This window comes from Alligator mississippiensis, chromosome 5 (assembly GCF_030867095.1).
Source record: "Alligator mississippiensis isolate rAllMis1 chromosome 5, rAllMis1, whole genome shotgun sequence".
Lineage (NCBI taxonomy): Eukaryota > Metazoa > Chordata > Crocodylia > Alligatoridae > Alligator > Alligator mississippiensis.
Genome location: NC_081828.1, coordinates 64,724,982 through 64,747,120, shown reverse-complemented (window position 1 = coordinate 64,747,120; position 22,139 = coordinate 64,724,982). Strand labels below are relative to the sequence as shown.

The window sequence follows — 22,139 nt, the reverse complement described above, 5'->3', positions numbered from 1 at the left end:
TTTTACCACTCTGTGCTTTAGATCTGGAACTAGGTTCCAAGATACTGCACAGTAAATATTCTGGCTACTGGGCTATGTAGACATGAAGTAACACTCATTGTTTGAAGAGATATGACCATTTTGTCAATTACATAAAATCTACATAACAGTTTAAAATAGAACTATCCAAAAATGGAAAAAGACATCATGAAATATTTCAGAATTTTGCAGTTATTTATGTCTCATAGGGTGCCTATACATGTGCATTGAGGCTGCTCCAATGAGCTGTAATTACCACTGTAATTTGCTGCCTTTGCCCCAGGAGCCATGCGATGCCATACTATGCCTCCCACTGCCAGGCACACAGGGGATGCATGGCACGGCCAGCACATGGCTCCTGGGGCAAAGATAGCAGGGCACAGAGCCCCAGCCCACAAATCCAGGGGGCACATATACCCCATGGCTCCCCTGGGGGTGTGTGCAGCAGTGGAAACCCCCCTCCCCCACTCCAGCCCTGGACGAGCCACCCACAACTCAGTCCCACAACTCATCCCAGTCCAGGGACTTCATTCACCCCAGCCCCTGCTCATGCCCCTGACCCAGCCCCTGCCCCACTCCTTCCTAACCATGGGGGCCTCAATCTGCGCTACCCTTCCCTCTTCCCCCTTCCCATCCCCTCCACATATTTATTTGCTGGGAACTACTCTATATGCTGCTGGGCTGTGTTTCTGGCCAAGTGCATGCTGCGGCTGATTGTGTGTGTGTGTCTGTGTCTGTGTATCTGTGTGTGTGCCCCCTCCCCCCCATTGCAATAGCCTGGAGCCCATTCCTGGCCTGCCTTGTAGCTCCTCTACACTGCCACCACTGCCGCACAGGGTAGCCCAGAGACAGTGGTGATGGCTGTGGAATGGAGCCCGGGCATGGGCTCCAGAACCGTGTGCATAATTCATGCATTAAAAAAATTAACACAAGAACCAATTAATGCATTAATAACACACATTAATGGCAATCAGTTGACAGCTCTAAAAATAATTCATTTTAACTCTATTTGGCCAATAAAACTTCAAAGATGCCCTCAAAAGAAAAACACCAAAGACTAAGTGAATGTTTGCAGGTGCTGGCAGGGATTGTTTTCAGCTTTCATTAGTATATGTGCACATTTGACTGTGGACCGTGGCCTTTTGTTTGTTAAATTCATTGTTTATTACCATAAAAGAACAGAAATCACCATTATGAAATAACAGGGGAAAGTTTTGGTGATAATGTTTTCAAAATAGTAAAGACAAAATAAAAGATAGAAAAGAAGAATAAAAATCCTCCTGTAATCCACTAAAAGAAGATGTTATTTTTTAAAATCATTACACCTTCAAACTATCAATCTTGTAATTTAAGCCTAGAAAAGGAAAACATGATAGATTTGCCTTGAATTATTTCACACATGGGGAATGGCAGAAGACAGTATAACAACATAGAGGCCATGTCTAGGAAAAAATTGTGCCTGATCCTGTCAGAGAGTTGAAGTTCAGGGAGAACAAGTATGCAGCTGAGGCCCCTAAGACTTTGAATAATATAATAGTAATATAAACATAATAAGGAGGAAATCAGAAGAATGCAAGTCAAGGATTAGGGAATACATAACCCACTGTGGGATTTCTGGGACGTAAGGAGATTAGATAACATAGAAGCCAGGGATAGATGAAGGTTATGTAAAAATGTTCAAATGACCTGGGAGAATCTTCTGAGAATTCTCCTGGTAGAAAAATGTACGTAGAGAGGCCTGAACAGATATTTGAATACAGATCCTTTGAAAAACAGAGAATCTTTAGTTCTGAGGCTGCACAGCCAGGGGCCTCCTCAGTGTGCTCTGTAGGCTCCCCAGTCTGCCTGGGAACAGATGGCAATAGTGTACAGGGCAACCCTGATTGACCAACCCACAATGCTCAGGGTCAGCCTATGTCTCCCTGCAGCACAATGTACGGATTGTGCTGCACCAAGCTCCATAGACACATGTGTCACATGTGCGTGACTGTGCAGTACCTAATCACGAGTAAATTTGCTATCTGCATTTGCATTTTCAGGTAGCAAATTTACTTGTGATTAGGGTAATTTACTGCTCAGTAAGCGTACAAGAATATAGATGCACACATTTACTATACAGCAAATTAGGCTACTGTGCAGTTAAGCTTCTCATGTAGACGTGCCTACTTTGTAGAGAGTGGGTGGGGGGCAGGAACTAAGGAAAGAGAAGAGGATCAAAAAGTGAGAAAAGAAAAGGATCAAGGTCAAAGATATGAAAAATTCTGAAATAAGAACGAAGATTTGATTAGGAAAAATACAGTATGACATAACTAAAAAATGCAACAAATAATTATTGGAATTATTTATAAATGACTATTTTGAAATAGCAGGAAGGTCATACTGCACACTTGATAATGAAATATTCATCTGAGTCATATCTATATTAGTTTATTTGAATCATGGCAGTTGGCAAATGTATATGAAGGTATGATTGGGCAGGTCTGATAAGTGGTCATTCATCATCTTTAATATAGAGTCAAAGCCATTGTTTATAAAAGGTCAGGGGAAAAGCTTTATAAATAAGTTTACATTTACACAAGTTAAAATATTTTGCTATTTTAAAGCCTGAGTGGTGGTCCCAAAGTGGAACAGAATCCATTTTAAAATTCATAAGGAGAGATGTTCAGACTCAAATGTTTCAACCTTGAATTTTTTACCTTGAGTCAGATTGAAAATGATGAAGATCCTGTTTTTCAGTTCTGCTTCAGATGTGGCTGAGTTCATTTAGGAACGACTGGTCTCATGACCTTTTTACCAGGTGAGAAAGCTGATTGCACAATGGAGTCCAAATTAGTAGGACTTCATGATTTTAGAACCATTGAACAAAAACACCAATCTCCAATGTAGGCCCTAAGACTGAATCCTACCTTAACTCTAATCATATATCAATGTAAGCTATGGCACTTGCCTTGGCTGTAACAACTGCATGACTTTCAATGGTATTCTAACATCACTCACAACTGGAGTCATGTTTCTTATACAAAACTATAATCAAAATTAAATGCCTGGTTTTTGATGGGTTATTTTTTCTCCTGGAGTAGCCATTTTGTTTCAGAAGAAAAAGCCCAAACATCTGCACATTTTTTTTTTCTTTCTACTGGGAGAACAGTGATTCTCCTGCTAGAAACTGAATGTCTATATGTATCCTAAAGCTGTGTCTGAACTTAATCAGTGACTGCTGTACTTGATATATCCCTTTCCTAGGTCTGAAGGGACTGAACTAGCGTTATTGTTGTTAATACTCTGCTTAGAGCTAGTCAAAAGTTAGAATATCTCTGGAAGCCCTGATCACACTGTTTGGCAGGGCTGCCTTAGTCATGAAACCTGGAAGCCCTGGATCTCTGCTTCATACCAGCCTGCATGATGCAGACCTTGGAAGCTTTAGCCTTTCAGGTAATCTGACAGAATCCTGCTTGAGTTTTCTTAGTTTAATGAAGAAGTGGTGTTCATGCAAATTATTTCAGCTTCAGGAAATAAGCAGTTTCCAGTGAAAACACGTCTTATCAGGTCAGCTCTAGTTCCAAAAGCAGATCCCTATACAGAGTTAAATGATCAATTTCACCCTATTCTTTTTAATTAAATATTGGGAAAAAACCCATACCTATATAAAATCCAAAAAGCTTTGTAACCATAGGAAAAAAAATGGAACTTAATAAAACTGCTTGGCGAGATTAGCAAAAATAGCTATTCATTAAGAAATCTGGTAATTCCTTAACACAGCATTTGCAAACATACTTTCAAATTCCAGGCTGCTCTGCAATTCTGACCATGTTTGAATGCAAATGATTGATTTCTTGTTTCACTACTTAAGACAATGGTTTTCAAACTTTTTTGAGCTGGACCCCGCTTTGAGTTACAATATTGTTCACGCCCCCATCCCTTCATACTAGAGGAGCAGTGCATCCAGACACAGGGTGCACCTTATCCTAACAGATGCCATGGCTCTGCTCACCTCAGATTGGTGAGGAGGCTTCACCCACTGTGGCTCTAGCACCTCTTACTTCGGCCTCACTGTGGTTCTAGGCTGTGTGCCTCCCACACTAGGCTCCTAGAGGCAAAACAGCCCACTGGCAGAGCCTGCCCAGGGGTCCCCCCTGCCTGCATCCCCCATGAGACTGCACCAGCTCCTTGCAAATTTATTGTCTGCACCCCCCCCCAACCTTCCATCACACCGCCCCAAGGGGCACACCCCACAGTTTGAAAACCACTGATTTCAGATGTTCATGTATTAATACATGTATTTCTTAATACTTTCTAATTTCTCTCTATAAAAGTCTATTCTGTGTGTGTCTACATGAGATGCTTAATGCCCATTAGCCTAATAGTACTTCACATTAGCATAGCTTGCAAAAACTGTGCTAATCTGCTAATGCACAGTAGATTAGTCCAATTAAGCATCACACAAAAAGCATTCATTTGTGCTAATGTACAGTAGTGACTATTACAGTGTATTAAGTTAGTACCAGTTCTTACAGGTACCAAACTTAATGTGCTGTAATTATGGTGCATTAATGAATGTGCACCCTTCTTCATTCATCATAAGTAGTTCAATTGGTCAAATTCTGGTTTCACTTACATCAGTGAGTGACAAAATTCCCATTGGTATCAATGGACAGTTTCATCCTCTATCAGAGATGATCAAACCATGGCTAGTGAGCCACACACAGCTTGCAGGAAGCTTAAATGCAGCTCCTGAAAAAAAATAGGAAGAAAAGTGAATGTTCTTAGTAATCTGTTCATTTATTATTTCCTATTTTATTTTCCTCAGCTCTTGATTTTATTGTTTTTTACAATGTCATTTAATGACAAATTATTATTGGAGTCATGGCACTATGTGGAGATCACTGCTTCTGTGGTATGCATATTGAAAAAGTTTTGCATCCTGGGATCTTGGTTGTATTAAAACTTTGCTTTGTGGCTAAAGTGCCCATGAAAATTTCATCACATCCTTCATATCTCTGCCATTATATATGTTTTTTGTAACCATTCACAGAGTTGAGAGTAATGCCTACAGAACTGACCTGTTCATTAAGAACCTGTAGAATGAAGTTTATTTGTCCAGACTCTTTAGTGAAGAGCTGTACATGACAGGCATAGTTGTATATCCTAGAATTGGTTTGAGAAGGATTTGTGAACAGAAAAAAAATTATGGATATTAATGTTCTTATGAAGTTGATTTCCATTATTAATATAATTGGCTTTAGCAATCATAAAAATTACATCTATCAATGGTAGCATGCAGATAAGGTATTACATTGTATATAGAGATTGTTTTCCCGAACATAAAACTATACTATCAAACATAGGTACTGAAGGTAAATTAAACCTGTTTCAAACTTGAAGGCTGTAGGGTTTTTCATCTCCCAGGTGTCTTAATAATATAGGGCATATCAAACCACTATTGACATGATGGGAATCTCTCTACTGTCTTGCATTTTAGCTTTTATATGCTTAAACTAAAATTTAAGCATGTAAAATGTGAATAAGTTCATTATCTTCAGTGGGAAAAATAGTATGAATAAAGTTAAGCATATGCTTGTTTATAGGATCAAGACTATACTCAGCCTTAGATTTAAAAACTTGACTTTATGTTTACATGTATAGATTTTATAAATAAATAAATCTAGTAACATAAAAAATCCTTCCACTAAAACTTAAATATGGTACAAAATATTGGACAATTATAGCATATCTGAATTGATGAACTTCATGTGATCTTTGCAGAACAGCACCATGGGAAGCTTTTAGACAACTAACTGGAACCAAGCAGACTTTAACCAGGTGAAATATTTTATTTTAGGCAAAAAAAAAGTTAAACATGACTATTTCATTTTCATAATTGTATTTCTAACTTTGTTATTTTAATAAAAACAGGTAATTCTCTTTCAATTATTTTCTATACTGCTTTTATGCTATACTTAGAATATTAGTGTTCCAAAAGTTATGAGTTTTAATGTAAAGTTCTGTCTCTGATGCAAATATATCCCCCCAGCTGTGAATAAATACAGTTATGCTATATGGGTGGGGACACTGGCTCACTGACAGAGACTAGTTTGAGAGCGACAACATGTTGCAATTGAACAGCTAGATGTTTAGTGGCCCATAACAGTGATACAAGTTGGAAGCAGAGCCATGCTGGGAAAGACCATTTTCTTTTTCAGATTTTTTTAAAAATATATTTTATTTTAGTTTGGGCTAACTAGAATATCTGCATGGCAATCTGTTTGACAGCCTTACTTGGGAGCATCAAACTCTGGAGACCTTGAGGTCCCCACTGGAGATTGGAATCTATGGTGGCTAGTAGACTGAATGGAAGTGGAGCATCTGGAAGCCCTGATAAAAGTCCCAGAGTGCATTTACATGTCCACATTTACTGCACAGTAATTTAAATTATGATGCAGTAACTGAAAATTATTGTGCAGTTAGGGCACACGTCTACATGTGCATGCCCTTACAGCTCAGTAAATATGATGACTTAAGCTGACTTGGATGTAAATTTGATACCTGTATCATGCAGATAGCAAATTACACCCAATTAGTTACTGTGCAGTAACTTTAGTCCCAAGTAACTTTAAAGTTACTGTGCAGTAACTTTAGTCCCAAGACAGTCCACACACAGTGTTACTGCTTTTTAATGGCTACATGTGTAGACACCAGCCTAAAAACTGCTTACTGTATGGTAATTTACTACACAGTAAATTACTGCATAGTAAATGCATGTGTAGATGTGCCACAGTTGCCCATCAGCACACCAGGTGGACTGCCAAAGACAAGCCAGGAAGGCAAAGTGATAGGAAAGCCAGAAAATTTATTAAAATATATTAGTCACTATAAACATACATTGATTTTTGATCTGATAGTCCCCAACAGAAAAGAAAAAAACAAGGATAAAAACAAGGGGAAAAACAAGTACAATTCTATATAACCATTCCCATTGAGCACTAACCAGTATTATTTGCTTGGAAACTAGAGGAGAGATCCTAGAAACAGCTTAAAGTTTGCACCCATTTTTGGATAAAATGAAAGCTCTTCAGAAACAGAATTTGTCTTAATATCAAATGTCACTGGGCAACCAAGAAAGCAGAATAGAGATAGATTTATTGCAATAGAAGGTAGTGGTGTGATCTAAAATACAGCAAAGGTTATACAAATTACTTGAAACAAGCTTACTTTGCATTCTCCAAGGCAATTTTTAATAAGAAAAAAATCAACAATTTAAAGCAGAATTAAAAATTGTAAGAAGATTGACAGTGGTATGGGTTTTATTGCAAAGTGATTTTCAGTAAAGCAAGATAGCAAATAATAAAAATTATCATTGTTACCTATCATACATATACGAATTATTGTATATACAGCAGGGAGAGCTCAATTAGGATCACACAGTGTAAGGAGCTTCATCCATAATTCAGTTTAGGACATGATTAAGGAAATTATTAAGATGACATTAGGCAACACAGGATGCATTTAATTAGTGCATTGGCTTGAGTGAGTTACTGGGTCAGTGTCCAGTAGCCTCAATAAGGATGCCTCCTTACATTCATTAAAATAAATAAGTCACTTCTTCTTCCAATACACTAGATTTGGCATCAAGCCAAGGAATTGGAAAGCTTTAGAAAGAACATTGTACATGAAAAGAGAAAGCAAAATGTTAAGACGGTGTTGTAAAGAGCAGAAGACTCTAAAGTCTAATAGGCTAATAAGCAAAGGAGAAAGAGGACCAATTATAAATGCATGGAAGCAGAAACATCTCTTGATTGGAACACCAGGTTTTAAATCTAAGCTAAAGAGCTTTTGTCCCATTTACAACCAGATTGTAACAAGCATCAGCACTACTGTCAACTTCATACGTTTTCTTTAGTTTTTATTTATTGAATTCCAGTGTTCACAAACCTTAATGAATTATCATTTTTAGGAGATGATTCAAAATGCAAATTTTAATTATAAAAATCTGCATAAAAATAAACCATTCGTTTACGTGTACAGAAGAACTGAAAATTGCAGAATGTAAGAATATTTATTGGGAAATGGAAGGTGCCTAGATTAGTACCACCCAAAAGTTCCTATCAGTCTAAACACCAATCTTTGTTCTACATGAAAAGACACCTTGCATATGTACCCTGTTTATGTCCTAATTGCAGCTGCTTCCCTGATCCTTCAGACTACACAATGCCCACATTGGTCCATTCTTCCTGAGCATCATTTCAAATTTGAAGCCAAAAACCTTCATTCTTAAATTGACAAATGTATTGCAAAGACTCCATGAGTGTATAAACATATTCCACTCTTCCACTAAGAACAGCATTTATTGGGCAAGTATTTAGATTGTTCTGATTTCAAGAGTCAGGTGACCAAAACATATAATTAAAGATTTTTTTTTTTTCACATTACTAAACTTCATCTTAGCCTACAATAGACAGAAAAGCAACTGGCTACAGTAAAAGACAAGCATGGAAACTTTGTCTAAAACTACATTTGCATACATTGGGCATGTCTACATGTGCCTATTAATCTGTTTGAATAAACTCTAGAGTTTATCATTCCAGAGTTTATTCAAGTTGGGTGTGCATCTGTGTGTGTGCTTGGCATTGCAAGACATGGAGCTGGGGCAAAGGAGCCCTGGCAAGCAGAGGAACCAGGTGGTCAGCCTGCCAGCCCAGGACTGCTCCTCCTGGCTCAGGGTGCTGTGGAGAGGCTGACTGGAGCACGAGGGCACTTCAGCACAGGGCTAGCTGGCAGGCAGCCCCCATGCTGAAGCACCTTCATGCCCCAGCCAGCCCTTCCAATGTCTATACATGTACTGCTGCAGAGTTTTTTCTCCACAGTACCCAGTACTTGTACAAGCACTATCCTGCTCCAGACTAAATGAGTTTACTGCAGCCTAATAGTGGAACACATATAGATGAGAAATATTTAATGCACAACTAATTAGCCAACTGCACAGAAAATGTCTCATGTAGACATGCTCATTGATTTGCCAAAATGAAGTAGCATACGGTATAAGGTCTTGCTGCTTTATTTTGAACATTTCTTTTTTTTGCTACCAGTAATCAGAGTCAAGTCTTTGTGGAGAACCTGACTAGGCTGTCTATATTAATAGATATAGTGTGCTGCCAATTTCACCATCTCTGTCATTTATAAATTGCAATGAATGTGCTTATTATGGTTGGATTACTTAAAATTCACGCCATGTTTCTTTCTCTTTCTCTTGATATTGAAGTTCACAATCTTAATAGGCCTACTCCTTAGAGTAGAAAATGTTCCTTAATTCACATTAGACGATAAATTAATCTCTACATTTCATTGTTACTAAACTTTGATCTCTAATATTTCTTGCAGCTTAGCTCACGGGACCTTTCTAGTAGAATTTTGCAGTTCTATTGCCAAGAGACGGCTCTATGATTAATGATTTTTTTACATCAAGTTTGAAATTATTCTCTTTATCTGTGCATGTTTCAGGGAGGGCCAGCAATCTCCAGAACAGTGGCAGAAAATGTATGGCAGATGCTCTGGTAATGAAGTGTATCATATTAACCTGGAGGAGAGTACATTTTTTGCTGAGTATGAGGGGAAAAGCTTCACATATGCTTCTTTCCATGCACATAAAAAGTATGTTCCTTTCCTTATTGCAGGATTAAAAATTCAAACAAATTGTTATGTTGTGCTATGAAAGTATTGTACTAGAAGGCCCCGTATTGTGTATTGTTTTGCTCTACTTTTAAATGTCCGTTTACCTTTATAAACTTCACAGATCTTTTGTAATTATGTTAGTCATGCTAATCAGAAGAAAATTCCTCTTAGTTGTGAACGTGTCAAGCCAGCCTTACTAATGCAATGAAAATGAGTCCTGTCTTAGGCAATGTGAAGAATGGGTCTGGAAATTAGAAGGATGCATACATCTAAAAAATTGAATAGTTAAAACATAGGTCATTAAGTGTATCCTCTACTTTATCCAATCTACCCTACAAAGAGTTTTTGTTTGTTTGTTTGTTTTCATTTTGGTTCACTTTTGAATTTGAGTTTCCTTCACAACATGCCTGTTCTCTTCAAGGTCAACTTCACGTGGAACTGGTATATATCTTCTGAGGACTACCCTAACAATAACAGAACAGTTCTGGAAATAACCTTCAGAATACCTATGATACTTTCTTTCTTGATGTTATTGGTCTTGTATAGGTTAAAAGATACATCTATAGGCAGTGCCATGCAGGAATAGCCCACGCTTATTTTGCAAGCTTGATCGGCTTGTTCAAGCAAGTTTCAAAACTGGAAACAGTATAGCCATAGTAACCCAATGCTGCTCGGGGCTAATAGGCTCTCCAGGGAAATAGGGTTTAGTGGCCTGGATAAAATTCTGTTTTAGTGCATCTGTAATGCATTTGATTCCATAGATATCACAAGCAGACCTATCTTTCAATAATCTCTACATGATGCTACATTGTGTAGTGTAGACATACCATAATTATCAAATCCATTGTTACTGAAACATGCACTAGGCCTAATCCAACTTCATCTATTAACAATCTCACAATCTCAACTAATTTCCAGATTACTTTAAACTGCACTTCAAATTGTGCCCTGATTGCTTTGCAAAATTCACTTAGTTTGTATGTTGTATGTTTGTATCAACTAAAAAGATGGTTTAAAATAAAATTAATGATAAAACTAGTAATCTGTGATGAACATATACATGAAAAAATATCTCAAAATCATTTTAATGCGCTGAAAACTGAGTTGTCTTTCAAAATTTTGAAATGAAAAAGGTGCTATCGTTTTAATTATTTATCTTCTACTACTTATCAAACAGCTTTTTAAGAATGAGCAATTAAAATATATGGTGAAATAGTTTCATTTGAAAGGTGCATAATGGAACAATTTAGTGGGAAGAATAATTTCTCATAACAGAGTTTCATTCTTCTTTTAATGTACTCTCAGAAGGGAATATGTTTCTCATATGAGAAATTAACTGAAACAATGTTAGGAGAATGCTGTTAGATATCAAAAACTTTTTTAAATAACTTGGGACTCATGGTCCTTAAAAACAGTGCTTGGTTACAAATCGCTTATTCTGGGGATAATTTTATTAAATACAGTATTTTTCCGAATACATTTATTATCCAAGAACATGAATGTGTGGGCAGCCTGCAACAAATAAATTGGACTAAATCAGATGTTCATTATTGACATCTCCATTTTCTTGTATTCTGTTGTGTCACATTTAATGAACTGTGTCTTTTCCTCTTTTAATTAGGTTTGGGGTCTGTTTGATTGGTGTTAGGAGAGAAGATAACAAAAATATTTTGCTGAATCCAGGCCCTCGATACACAATGAGCTCTACAGATATATGTTTTTATATAAATATCACCAAAGAAGAAAATTCTGCTTTTAAGAAGCAGGAAGAGAATAGAAAAAACAATGAATCAAAGGCATGCTATCATGGACCTTCTAGGTTACCAGTACACAGTATAATTGCCAGTATGGGTAAGTCAAAGTAAGTCTCATAAAGTATTCTTACACTATAAACAGTACATTTTTGATCTTTCAATGATTTTTCCTAACACACTAATGCCCTTTCTTATTGAAAACATTTTCCTTGATTTGCTTTAAACATATTTACTTTATTTTTTTTTAAATTATATTTATGTTAGAGTCCCTCTTTTTTGATAAAATCAGCATGGGTGGTCTTTAAGAGGAAGCAGGTAACCCTATTGAAGAAACCTACCTGTGAGCATTTAAGCAATGAAGGAGTATCCCACTAGTTTAAAACCCTTCAAGGGAAACCAGAAGGATGTAAACTGGGTGAAGCAGCAAATTGGACCCCAAATAAGTTTGCTACCAGGAAGGGGTCATACTATTGTCCTGGGACCAAAGGACCCTTCCTACCACTAAGAGAAAGGCCAAAGGTTTGTGTTTGCTGGTTTATTTGTTTGTTCGATGCAAGGATTGTGCTTTTGTATTTTAAAAGACTAGCTGAGTTGCTCCTTAGGGAGCAAAGCCAGCTGGCAAAGCAGCAAACTCGCGTATGTCGCATAAATGATATTGCCTTGTGGAATACATCAAGAAAATATGATAGATAGAATTATGCAACTGACAAAATGTGAGGTAAATAATACTACTCAGTCCTCTATAATTAGTCACTTTCCGGAGAAGTCCACAAATCTATTTCAAACTTGACAAAGTTTAGACTAGTTTGCAGGTGGAGCAGCCAGGTATAATATTAACTTGACCAAAAGGAGAGATCTCCAAATTTGTAGAAATATCCAAGTGAAAGAACAAGCACAGGAGTTCCCATATCACCAGCATCCTGTAAGTTGACATAAGAGTAGGCCCAACAGAAATAAATATTCTTGTGATGACCCTTTATAGCTAGAAGCCATCGAGTAAAAGCTAATGCCTGAAATCAGGTTGGACTCACAGAAGCAGGGGACTGGACTAGATGACCCTGTAAGGTCACTTCCAGCCCAGCTTTATCATGATCCTATGATCTACCAGGTGTCACAGTTCCCAGACTTGATGCCTGTGTGTGCATATCACCATCACCCAGTTGGTTTAGTCAGGCATGATCTTGCCTTAAGCAGGGGACTGGACTAGATGACTTTGTAAGGTCACTTCCAGCCCAGCTTTATCATGATCCTATGATCTACCAGGTGTCACAGTTCCCAGACTTGATGCCTGTGTGTGCATATCAGGATCATTTATTCATAAAGACACTGTAATCTCTTGATGTCTCTAAAATACCTTGCTCTAAATTTGGACCTTGATTCATTATGTATTAAAGCAATATTTTTGATCTAACTAAAAGTACCGACAATCTAAAAACATCCCCTGTGATGATTTCCTATGTTTATGAATAAGCACAAGCTAATTGTCCAGAAACTGTCCTAATTTTTAACATCACTAATTCTAATCAAGAATTTTTCTTTTTGAATCTCTCCAGAAAGTTGTATAAACTAGAAGATAAAAGATTCCATGTCTGAGTCATCCGATTTTTCCTTTATTTGGTCAAGCATGTGAGGAAAATATATTTTGTTCTCTCAAGCAGAACATAGTATAAGCAGAAAAAAATAAACCAGGATGTCAAATTCTTATCTCATTTAAAACATCAGGGGTATGTCTACATAAAACGCTATGTCGCCTTAGGGATGAGCTATGGCAAAGTAGCTCACCACTCTGGTGATGTAGCATCAGCAGGCACTAGCTGTGATGCCACTGCTACTGCGCAGTAGCAATGAGCTCTGCTACTGCACAATAGGGTCAGAAGCAACTAGTGTGCCACCAGTACTGGTGGGTACTGTGCAGTTATTTAGTATTTGCTTTGACACAACAAGTGCTGTCTTCCTTTGCCTTTCCAGCTACGGCACACTGTATCAGTCACCCACCTACAGGTGTCTTGCAGGAGAAGCTGGGCATCTGTTCTGTCCCTTCTTCCCAGGCTGTTTCAGAGCAGCAAGTTCCAGACCCTTTCCATTTATTGTATTAGTAGTAGTATCATCATCACTTTAGCAAGTACTAAATAACTGAGAAGTACCAACTGCGCAGTGGGGTGCATGTGTAGACGTGCCCCATAAGTATGATACTTTTATCTGGAGAAATGCCTGAGGTATTCAGTCAGAATTACTTATAAATATATAAGTTGTTTTCATAAATTCAGTATAATCTGTAGTTTATTGATGCATATTAGCAAATCCAATTGTATGTAGCATAGTTTTGTAAGGTTGTTTTCATTCAGACTATTTAATTTTAAACTGACAATTGTTTTTTTCCCACACAGAGTATAATTAAAATGTGGAACTCATTGCCATAAGATGTTGTAGAAATTGATAGTTTAACCAGATTCAAACAGAGATTGGACAAGTTCTTGGAGGAAAGGTGCATCAGTAACTATTGAACAAGGGAATCCTTCCTAGACCTTAAATGCTGGATGCTGTAAGTGGAAGAGGAATGGGAGAAAAACCTGGTCAAACCCAGTTTACTATCCTTTTACTCTACCTTTCAGCATCCACCCTCTGTCACGGTCAGCCCAGACAGAAAATACTCTTTTCTCTTGATCTGACCACAGAAAGCGATCTATATCTGTGACCAAACATAAGTGCATGACTGCAGACTGCTTCAGTAATGGCCGATTGGGTTAAATTGTGAACCCTCATTGCATGAGAGTTTAGATGAAGACATTTCAAAATAGAGGCATCTTCTGTAACTTGTGTCTGCACTGCCTGCCAGCCTGTCACTTTCAGAATGGGAGGGAGAAAAAAGAGTGGAAGGAGTTTGGTCTGGGTTTTCTTTCAGCCCCTGCTGGAGGGTGGGATGGGTGTATTGGAGACCTCCCACCTCCAGGGAACCCCTAGAGCAGGGATAGGCAATTATTTAGGGTGGAAGGACGTTTAATGAGTTTTGGCAAGCCATCGAGGGCTGCATGGGTAGCCCTGCTCCTTGATGGGTGCCCCACCCCCTGGTTGTCATCTTTGGACCAGAAGCCCCTTCCCCTAACCCCTGACCTTTGCCACCAGAAGTTCCTCTCCTTGCCCCCCAGAATTACTCCTTTCAGCAAGGGTTTTTGTCATCTTTGAACCAGAAAAATACCAAATTATACTCTAAATATCAAACATGTACTACAACATTCATTAATTTCATTAAAAAAATATTATGTCCTGATTTACATGTGTTTGTGTAGTGTACATAGGGGTGATAGTATAATAGCTTAAAATTAAATCTTGCTCTTGTATATTGTGGGAGGAGGGTGTGGGTAGGAGGGTGGATATAGGTATGTGGGTATGTGCGGTGTGGGGGAGGGTATGTGTGGGGGATTTGTGTGGGGGTGGATAGGTATGTGGGTGTGTAAGGGTTTTGTGGCGGGCTGTGAGTGTGTGAGTGGAGGGTGGCTGAGGAAGGTTGTGGCTTTAATGGAGGGGAAGGGTTTGCCCGCAGCCCATTCTGTCAGTGCTCCTGCAAGCCTGGGCTCTGCCACTCCTTGCCATAGGGCACTGGTGTGGGTCCTGTGCTCCCACTCGCTGCCACTTGCCTCCTGTCTGCCACTACTGCCCTTCTCCTGCCACTTCCCCATCCCTCTCCCACTGCCACTCTGGCACCAGGTCACAGCTGCTTCTGTGGTCCTGGCACTGCAGCTGGAAACCACATGATGCTGGAGTGTGGTGGGCAGGGGGGCGAGTGGGGAAATGGCTGCAGCAGGTGGGGGGAAGGGGCAGCAAGTGGGTGTGTGGGGCACAGCAACAGCTGGGTGGAAGCGTGGGGCCTCAGCAGATGCACCAGGGCCAGTGCTGGAAGGGCCCAGAGTGGGATGGCAGGAGCATGGGGCCCAGGCTGGCAGGGTTTGATGGAGCTGGGCTATGCTGTTCAAGCATGGAGAGGAGGGAGCCAGCCTGGCTCCAGAGAGCCCCTGGCAGCCTGGCCCCATGCTCCTACTTTCTCACTCTGGGGGCCCCACCAGTGCTGGCTCCAGTACACCAGCATAGGCCCCACACTCCCTTCCAGCTGCTGTGCCCTGCATGCCTGCTTACTGCCCCTTCCCCCTACCTGCTGCAGCCATTTCCCTGCCTGCTCATCTACCCACTGGCTGGCACCAGGTGTTTCCCAACTACAGCACTGGGACTGCAGAAGCTGGTCCAACTGACTCTGAGGACTGGGGCAATCGTTCATGGTCCTCCCCGGCCTCCCTCCTCCACTCCTTCTTATCTGCATTTCCCTTGGAGCAGGGAGGCAGGAACAGTCCCAGGCCAGAAGCCTCCAGAAGCCCCTGCTAGGCAGAGGCTTTTGGCTGGTGGGTTGGGGCTGAGCCATATTTGCTGCTGCAGCTGCTTAGTTCTGCTGCTGGCTCCCCCTGGGTCCTACTGCCTCTGGCTCCTGTCATCTTTCACAGGCAGCCGGGGCAGATAAATATTAATTTTCTACATCTTTAGGGGCCCTGCGAGCAGGATAAAATGGCCTGGTAGGCCTTATTTTGTCCACCCTTGCCCTAGAGCAAGCTCTCTCTGCTCCCTTTCCCCCCTCCAATTCTGAAAACAGGAACAGGCTGGGAGAGAGGAGGGGCCATTGCTAGAGGAAACCAACTCCAGGCAGCTAGATTCCCCTTTCCCCTGGAACCAACAGTGAACTTCTGTTTGTTCCAGGGGATTGTTGTAACTCAGAACACTTCCTGTAAAGTGTTCCCAGTTACAGTGAGGAGCTGCACTTCTTTATGTTCCCATGAAACAGGATAATGGGCAGGATGCACTATGGTCTGACTCAATAAACGGCAGTTCTTATGCTCTTATATTCCCATTTTAATTGTAAAATTGGCTAATATCTCTAATAGATACTTTTTTTATACTTTTAAGGAACTGTGGCTATAGATCTACAGGATACAGGCTGTAGGTCTTCCAGTGGGCCTACGCTAGCTCTTCCCTCAGAAGGAAGTAAAGGGGGAAGAAGACCTAGCATAGCACCTGTCTTAGAGGTTGCAGACTCCTCTTCCCTTCAAACATGTGACCTTTTAAGTGACCAGTCAGAAGATGAAATTACTCCATCGGATGATGAAACTTCTGCAGGATCAGAGTATGTATAAACAATGTCAACTACACAATAATGTATTTAGAGGCTAATATTATAAATATCCAGCACATATTTCTGCTTCCTTTGTAATCAACAGGCACAGGATTTCAGGTCTAATTCATACCATTTGGTTTAATAAGAAACAAAGTGAAACTGATTTTTGGGTAATTATAGCAGATAAGACACCTGAGGACCAGCAGTGAACTGATTTTCTCTTTAGAAGTGAAATAATTTATTGGCTGAAGCTTTTAAAACTATCTACCTATCTAGTTACTGGAGATCACTGATGTTCAGTAACAAAGATCTACTTGTGTCTTGAACTTTAAAACTATTTCACATGTGCATAAACCTGTGAATCTGGAACTGCTACTGTATAGTGCATAATCATGGGAGTAGTTTTGGCAAAACTCAGCTGATGGTAACCAAAAATGAAAATTGTTGTCCTGAGAATGAAAATACGTTTAAAAAGAGGAAGGTCCATCCTGTGAAAAAAACAATTAACCTTTACAGGGGTAATTGTGAAGCATAGCTCAGGACTCTCTGGCATTGGCTACATCGTGCTAAGCTAATCTTTCTGCTACAGTTCAGGGTGTTAAAAGATGTCTACTATATTAGCCATTTTAGCTATATTAGCCCATATCATTTCCTATATTATCCTGCTGTGGCATCACTTAAAGATTTTTAGATCCCAATTACTTGCAAACATAACATTTACTTATTTTTATAATGGTTGGTTATATGGCAAGGATATTTACATGATCTTCTTTGCATCTATTATTTAAGTTAAATACCTATTAAATATTGGCCATGTTAATATTTGAGTTAGTTTGTTGCCCTACCAATTATAAAATTGTATTTAGAATTTACATATACAATAAAATAGCAGTTTTATTTACTATTATCAAATATACAACAATAAAAAGAAACTGTTCTATACTCTTTGTACTCATCTAGGTATGCAAAAGGCTATCCCCCTTACTCCCCTTATATTGGAAGTTCTCCCACATTTTGCCATCTGCTGCATGAAAAAGTGCCATTTTGTTGCCTCCGACTCGATAAGGTAAACATTTTTGATACTGGGTAGAACTATGCATTAAGTAAGTCTTGTATGTTATGGGTGAATAGTTTTGTCGTTGTCTACACTTACAGATAATCTTTGTTCATCTGTGTAGCCTCACCCACTGCTGATTTAGATTGTCACCAAGATATTTTTGTGTCATGTAGATTAAGCTGATGATCTTTACCTTTACTAACTGATACATTTTATCTTAAAATGTGAAAAGTAATCTCTAAGGTCATGGTATGGTTTCTTATTATCAACTGCCACTGAATTAATATTTTCTGTTATGATTTTAGGGGTGTCAGCATAACTACTATGAAGATGCCAAAGCCTATGGATTCAAAAATAAATTGATTATTGTTGCAGCAGAAACAGCTGGAAATGGCTTATACAATTTTATTGTTCCACTCAGAGCCTATTATAGACCAAAGAAAGAACTCAATCCCATAGTGTTACTACTTGATAACCCGTAAGTGGATTTTTAAGAAAATGTATTACTTTACAATAAGTGCTTGATTCACATTGTATACATTACACTCACATTTCACATGAACAGTTTTAATCAAAAACAATATGATACATAGATCTAAGTGAAAGGTTGATGACAAAGATGGTATCCGTTGTGTAAGGGACTTCACTTAGTTTTCAGTGAAGTCAATGGGATTCTTTGACTCATTACTAATATTGGCTTCAGCATGGTAATATAAAATATAAAGCAAAATATCTAAACATCTAGTGCTGTTAACTCTTTTGGTTGAAAAATTAAATAAACTTATAAAACATTAAAAACAGCAAATGTTAAATGAACTATTTAAGTTATAGCATATATTAAAACATTACAGAGTCATTGCATTCAAAAGTTTTTCTAACTTTATCCTAGTCATGGAGTTGGTCCAGCACAAGGTATCACCCACAAACATCCTAGACTTTCATATAATTTCTGGACCATCACAATTACAATATCACTCCAGCACTACTTAAAACATGAAAAGAAGACTGATTTCTCTATAACAGGCTATATCTGTTTTTGTTCCCAATAATTCACACTGCTGACTTGATTTAGGGATCAGTTTTTTTTATATAAAACACACATTTTTGCTATTTAATTCAGATATAATCATAATAATAAACTGAAAATGCCTTTGAGAAAACATGCCTATCTACTGATAGTCACATGAAAACTACATACATATATATATATATATATATATATATATATATATATATATATATATATTGCTGAAGCGTGTGTGTGTGTGTGTGTGTGTGTGTGTGTATATATATATATATATATATATATTCAGACTTGTAGGACTCACTGGGCATGTCTACACATGCTATTAATGTGCTCTAAGTTTACTGCACAGTAAAATACTGCACATTATACTTTCCCTGGGAGCACATCTACACATGTGTCTGACAGGAGCAGTTCAATGTAGGGCTACTCTGGCCCTGCTCTGCCCCTCTACAGCAGCCAGGGAGGGCTCCAGGCTCCTCTAAGTGCCAACCCCAGACTGGCATAGGGTCCCAGGTCAGGCCTGGGCTCTGGGAGACAAGGGGAGCTGTCCTTCCTCCAGGGTTTCTGCCTCCCAGGCCCACCCTGGGTAGTTGCCTCCTGCCCAGCCTCCACTCCAAGATTGTAGCCTGCTATCCAGTGTGAATTCTTGGACTGAGATCGGAGCAGGGCTGGGCAGCAGGCAGCTGCCTAGAGCAGGGGATGGTGTTCCAGCCCCTGCTTGAGGTCTCCAAGTGGGGGCTGGGAAGCAGGCAGTTGATTGGGGAAAGGGACAGTTCCCCTGCCCCCTATTGCCTGGGCTGACTGGGAGCAATTTGCTTCCAGTTAGCTCTCTACACATGCATTACGGTGCAGTAGCTACTGGGCATGTCTATACAAGATGCTAACTGCTCAGTAGCCTACTAACACTGAACAATAGTATGCTGGGCAAAAACTGTGCTAATATGGTGCTGTGCAGTGGTATTAGGCTACTGCACAGTTAACATCACTAAAAATTTCACTGGCACTACTGCTCAATAGCACAAGTTACTACACATTTATTTAGTACTTCATTATCCAAGTACTAAACTTAATATGCAGTAACTACGGCACATTAATGAATGTGTAGATGCACCAACTGTGTGGTAAATCTACTACCAGGTAGTAGTCAACTGGACAGTAGACTAATTTATTGCAAAGTAAATTCTGTGCATGTTTAGATGGTGATGCTTTATTGTGCAGTACATTAGTCTACTGCACAGTAAAGTGTCTCATTTAGATGTGCCCACTTGTGCCATTTAATCATATCACTTTAGGAGCAGCTCTGCAACAAATAACACTTTTGGAAACTGCTATAACAGTCTCACTGACACTCTGTAGTGCACACAAGGGAACAATTCCTCTGTTATCCTTTAGCAAAGATTGAATTGTTCTCAAGTATTGTACGAAGGGCAAAAATTTCTTACACTAGCCACAACCTATATCCATACATTACCAAAGAAAGCCTGGCAAAAACTGACCTTTTTGGCAGAGAGAATAGCTAAAGATGTTTCATGCAATGCAGCTTAAATCATATTAAATCAAAATTGTTCTCATAATCTCTTTGTGTTTTACGTGTTTACATTCTTCAGTTTTTAAGTTTGTAAATGAAACCAAGAAATAACATCTCATTTCTTTTTCAAAATAATACTTGGTTACTTATAACATTCCAACCATTGTTGGGCAAAATAGGAAGAAATAAAGGCCAAAAGCTAGTATTCTACTTCTTCCCAGTGTTTAGCAATTTACTCACCAACAATGTAATGTCTGTCACAGAGCTGATATTTCATAATCCCTTCTACTTCTCTGGAAAGTAGTGAATGAGTGCTACTGAAGATGATATTTGTTTCAACTGTGTAAGAAAAATCCTTGCCTCACAATTTTTGGACCATTACAGCTACAACTTCACTATAATGCTACCAGAATGTTTGTTTCTATTGTGACTCCTATTAATGACTCATTTTATATTTATGCTGAGGCTGTTAATATCATATATCTGGAAATATTTTTTTCAGTAAAAAAAGTTATGGAGTAGTTCAGTATGCTATCAATCAATGCAACAGTGCAGCCTAAAAATTCTGGTAGAAGACATAGCATTTCTGGAAAACAGGAAAAAGGAAGGAACCATAAAGCAGATAATTATTCCATGAAATGAAAAATTCTATTATGTTATTTCAGAACCATAAATTGTACTGAATTCAATAAATGATGGATAAGAAGACTTACACTTCTGGTGGAGAAAAATCAGTCTGGATGTTGATATCCAATTGTTACTTAACAGAAAAAAAATATTTTGGATCTTATAAGGTTCACCATCTAACCCCAAAGCCCATCTGCTTTTCAACAGCACCTACCTGGAGTGAATCTTCATGTCTCTTCCTTGCCCTAACAGAAATCTAACACAAGTTATGGCTTCCTTTGCCTTTCAAGCTAAGACACACTGTACCAGTCACCCACCTAGAGGTGTCTTGGAGGTGTAGCTGGGCATTCTGTTCTGTCCCTTCTTCCCAGGCTGTTTCAGATCAGCAAAGTCCAGACCATTTTCTGTTTACTGTATTAGTAGTAGTATCATCATAATGCTTAGGATCCCATGTTATAGCCTAAGACTTCATTGTCACTCTACAGGCACAAAGTAAAAACAGCCCTAAGGATATTACTTCCTAGGCGTAAACCAAAACAGTTAGATAGCAGATTACAAAAGCTAGGGACAGACATTAAAAAGCCAGAGCCTGAATTGATTCAATCTTTGCAGGTTACTCTAACCTGTCTAGACTGAACCAGTTTGCAAATTACCATAATTCCCTCTGGACTGAGGAAATGCAGGCGTATGCCTGCAGCTGCTCAGCCCAGGAGCTGAGGGGCACTAGAACATGCCCTCGGCTGCAGGAAAGCTGTGCTGGGGGGGAGGAGGGGGCACATGGCCAGCCCCGTCAGTAGCTTGGAGTGAGCTGGCCAGGGAGGGGGTTGAAGTCACCCTCCCTGTCCCATGGATACAAGCCAGGGTCTGCTAGGCTCTCCCCCATCACTGCCGCAGCAGCAGGGATGCAGCCAGATGCCGGCCAGCATGAAAACCTTAGGTGGGTGTCAGGAAGGGGGGTTATTTCCCCTTCCACGCTGTTGGCCCCTGAGGGACTGCAGAGGGATCTGCCTACCCTGACCACCACCACCTAAGGGGCCATACCAGCTGGGACTGGTTGCACTCCCACCCTGCTGCTGGAGCAGCGAGGGGGCAGTGATCTTGATGGCAGCAGCACCCGCTGTCATGGTGTCTGGGGAGCAAAAGCCTCTTCCCAATGGGGTGCCGTCAGCGGGGATCAAAGCTACTGTGGCCTGTGCAGGGCAGCACAAGGGCTTGAAGGAGGCCATAGCCCCCCCAAAGGCCTCCAGCACCACTGCTGCTGCTCAACCTTCACAGTCCACGGTAGCTTTCCCTGCCTCGCAAAGTGA

General features: G+C 39.7%; 1 protein-coding gene across 4 annotated transcripts in view; it reads left to right on the top strand.

Moving 5' to 3' along the window:
• KCNT2 (potassium sodium-activated channel subfamily T member 2) overlaps positions 1 to 22,139 on the top strand; it is a 369,322-nt gene that overhangs the window by 262,275 nt on the left and 84,908 nt on the right. For all 4 annotated transcript variants that reach the window (XM_059728413.1, XM_059728415.1, XM_014610366.3 and 1 more), the window contains exons 16-21: positions 5,782 to 5,838; positions 9,514 to 9,663; positions 11,306 to 11,535; positions 16,386 to 16,602; positions 17,554 to 17,659; positions 17,956 to 18,128. In XM_059728413.1, the coding sequence (XP_059584396.1) occupies positions 5,782 to 5,838; positions 9,514 to 9,663; positions 11,306 to 11,535; positions 16,386 to 16,602; positions 17,554 to 17,659; positions 17,956 to 18,128 (933 nt within the window). The remainder of the gene's footprint in view (positions 1 to 5,781; positions 5,839 to 9,513; positions 9,664 to 11,305; positions 11,536 to 16,385; positions 16,603 to 17,553; positions 17,660 to 17,955; positions 18,129 to 22,139) is intronic.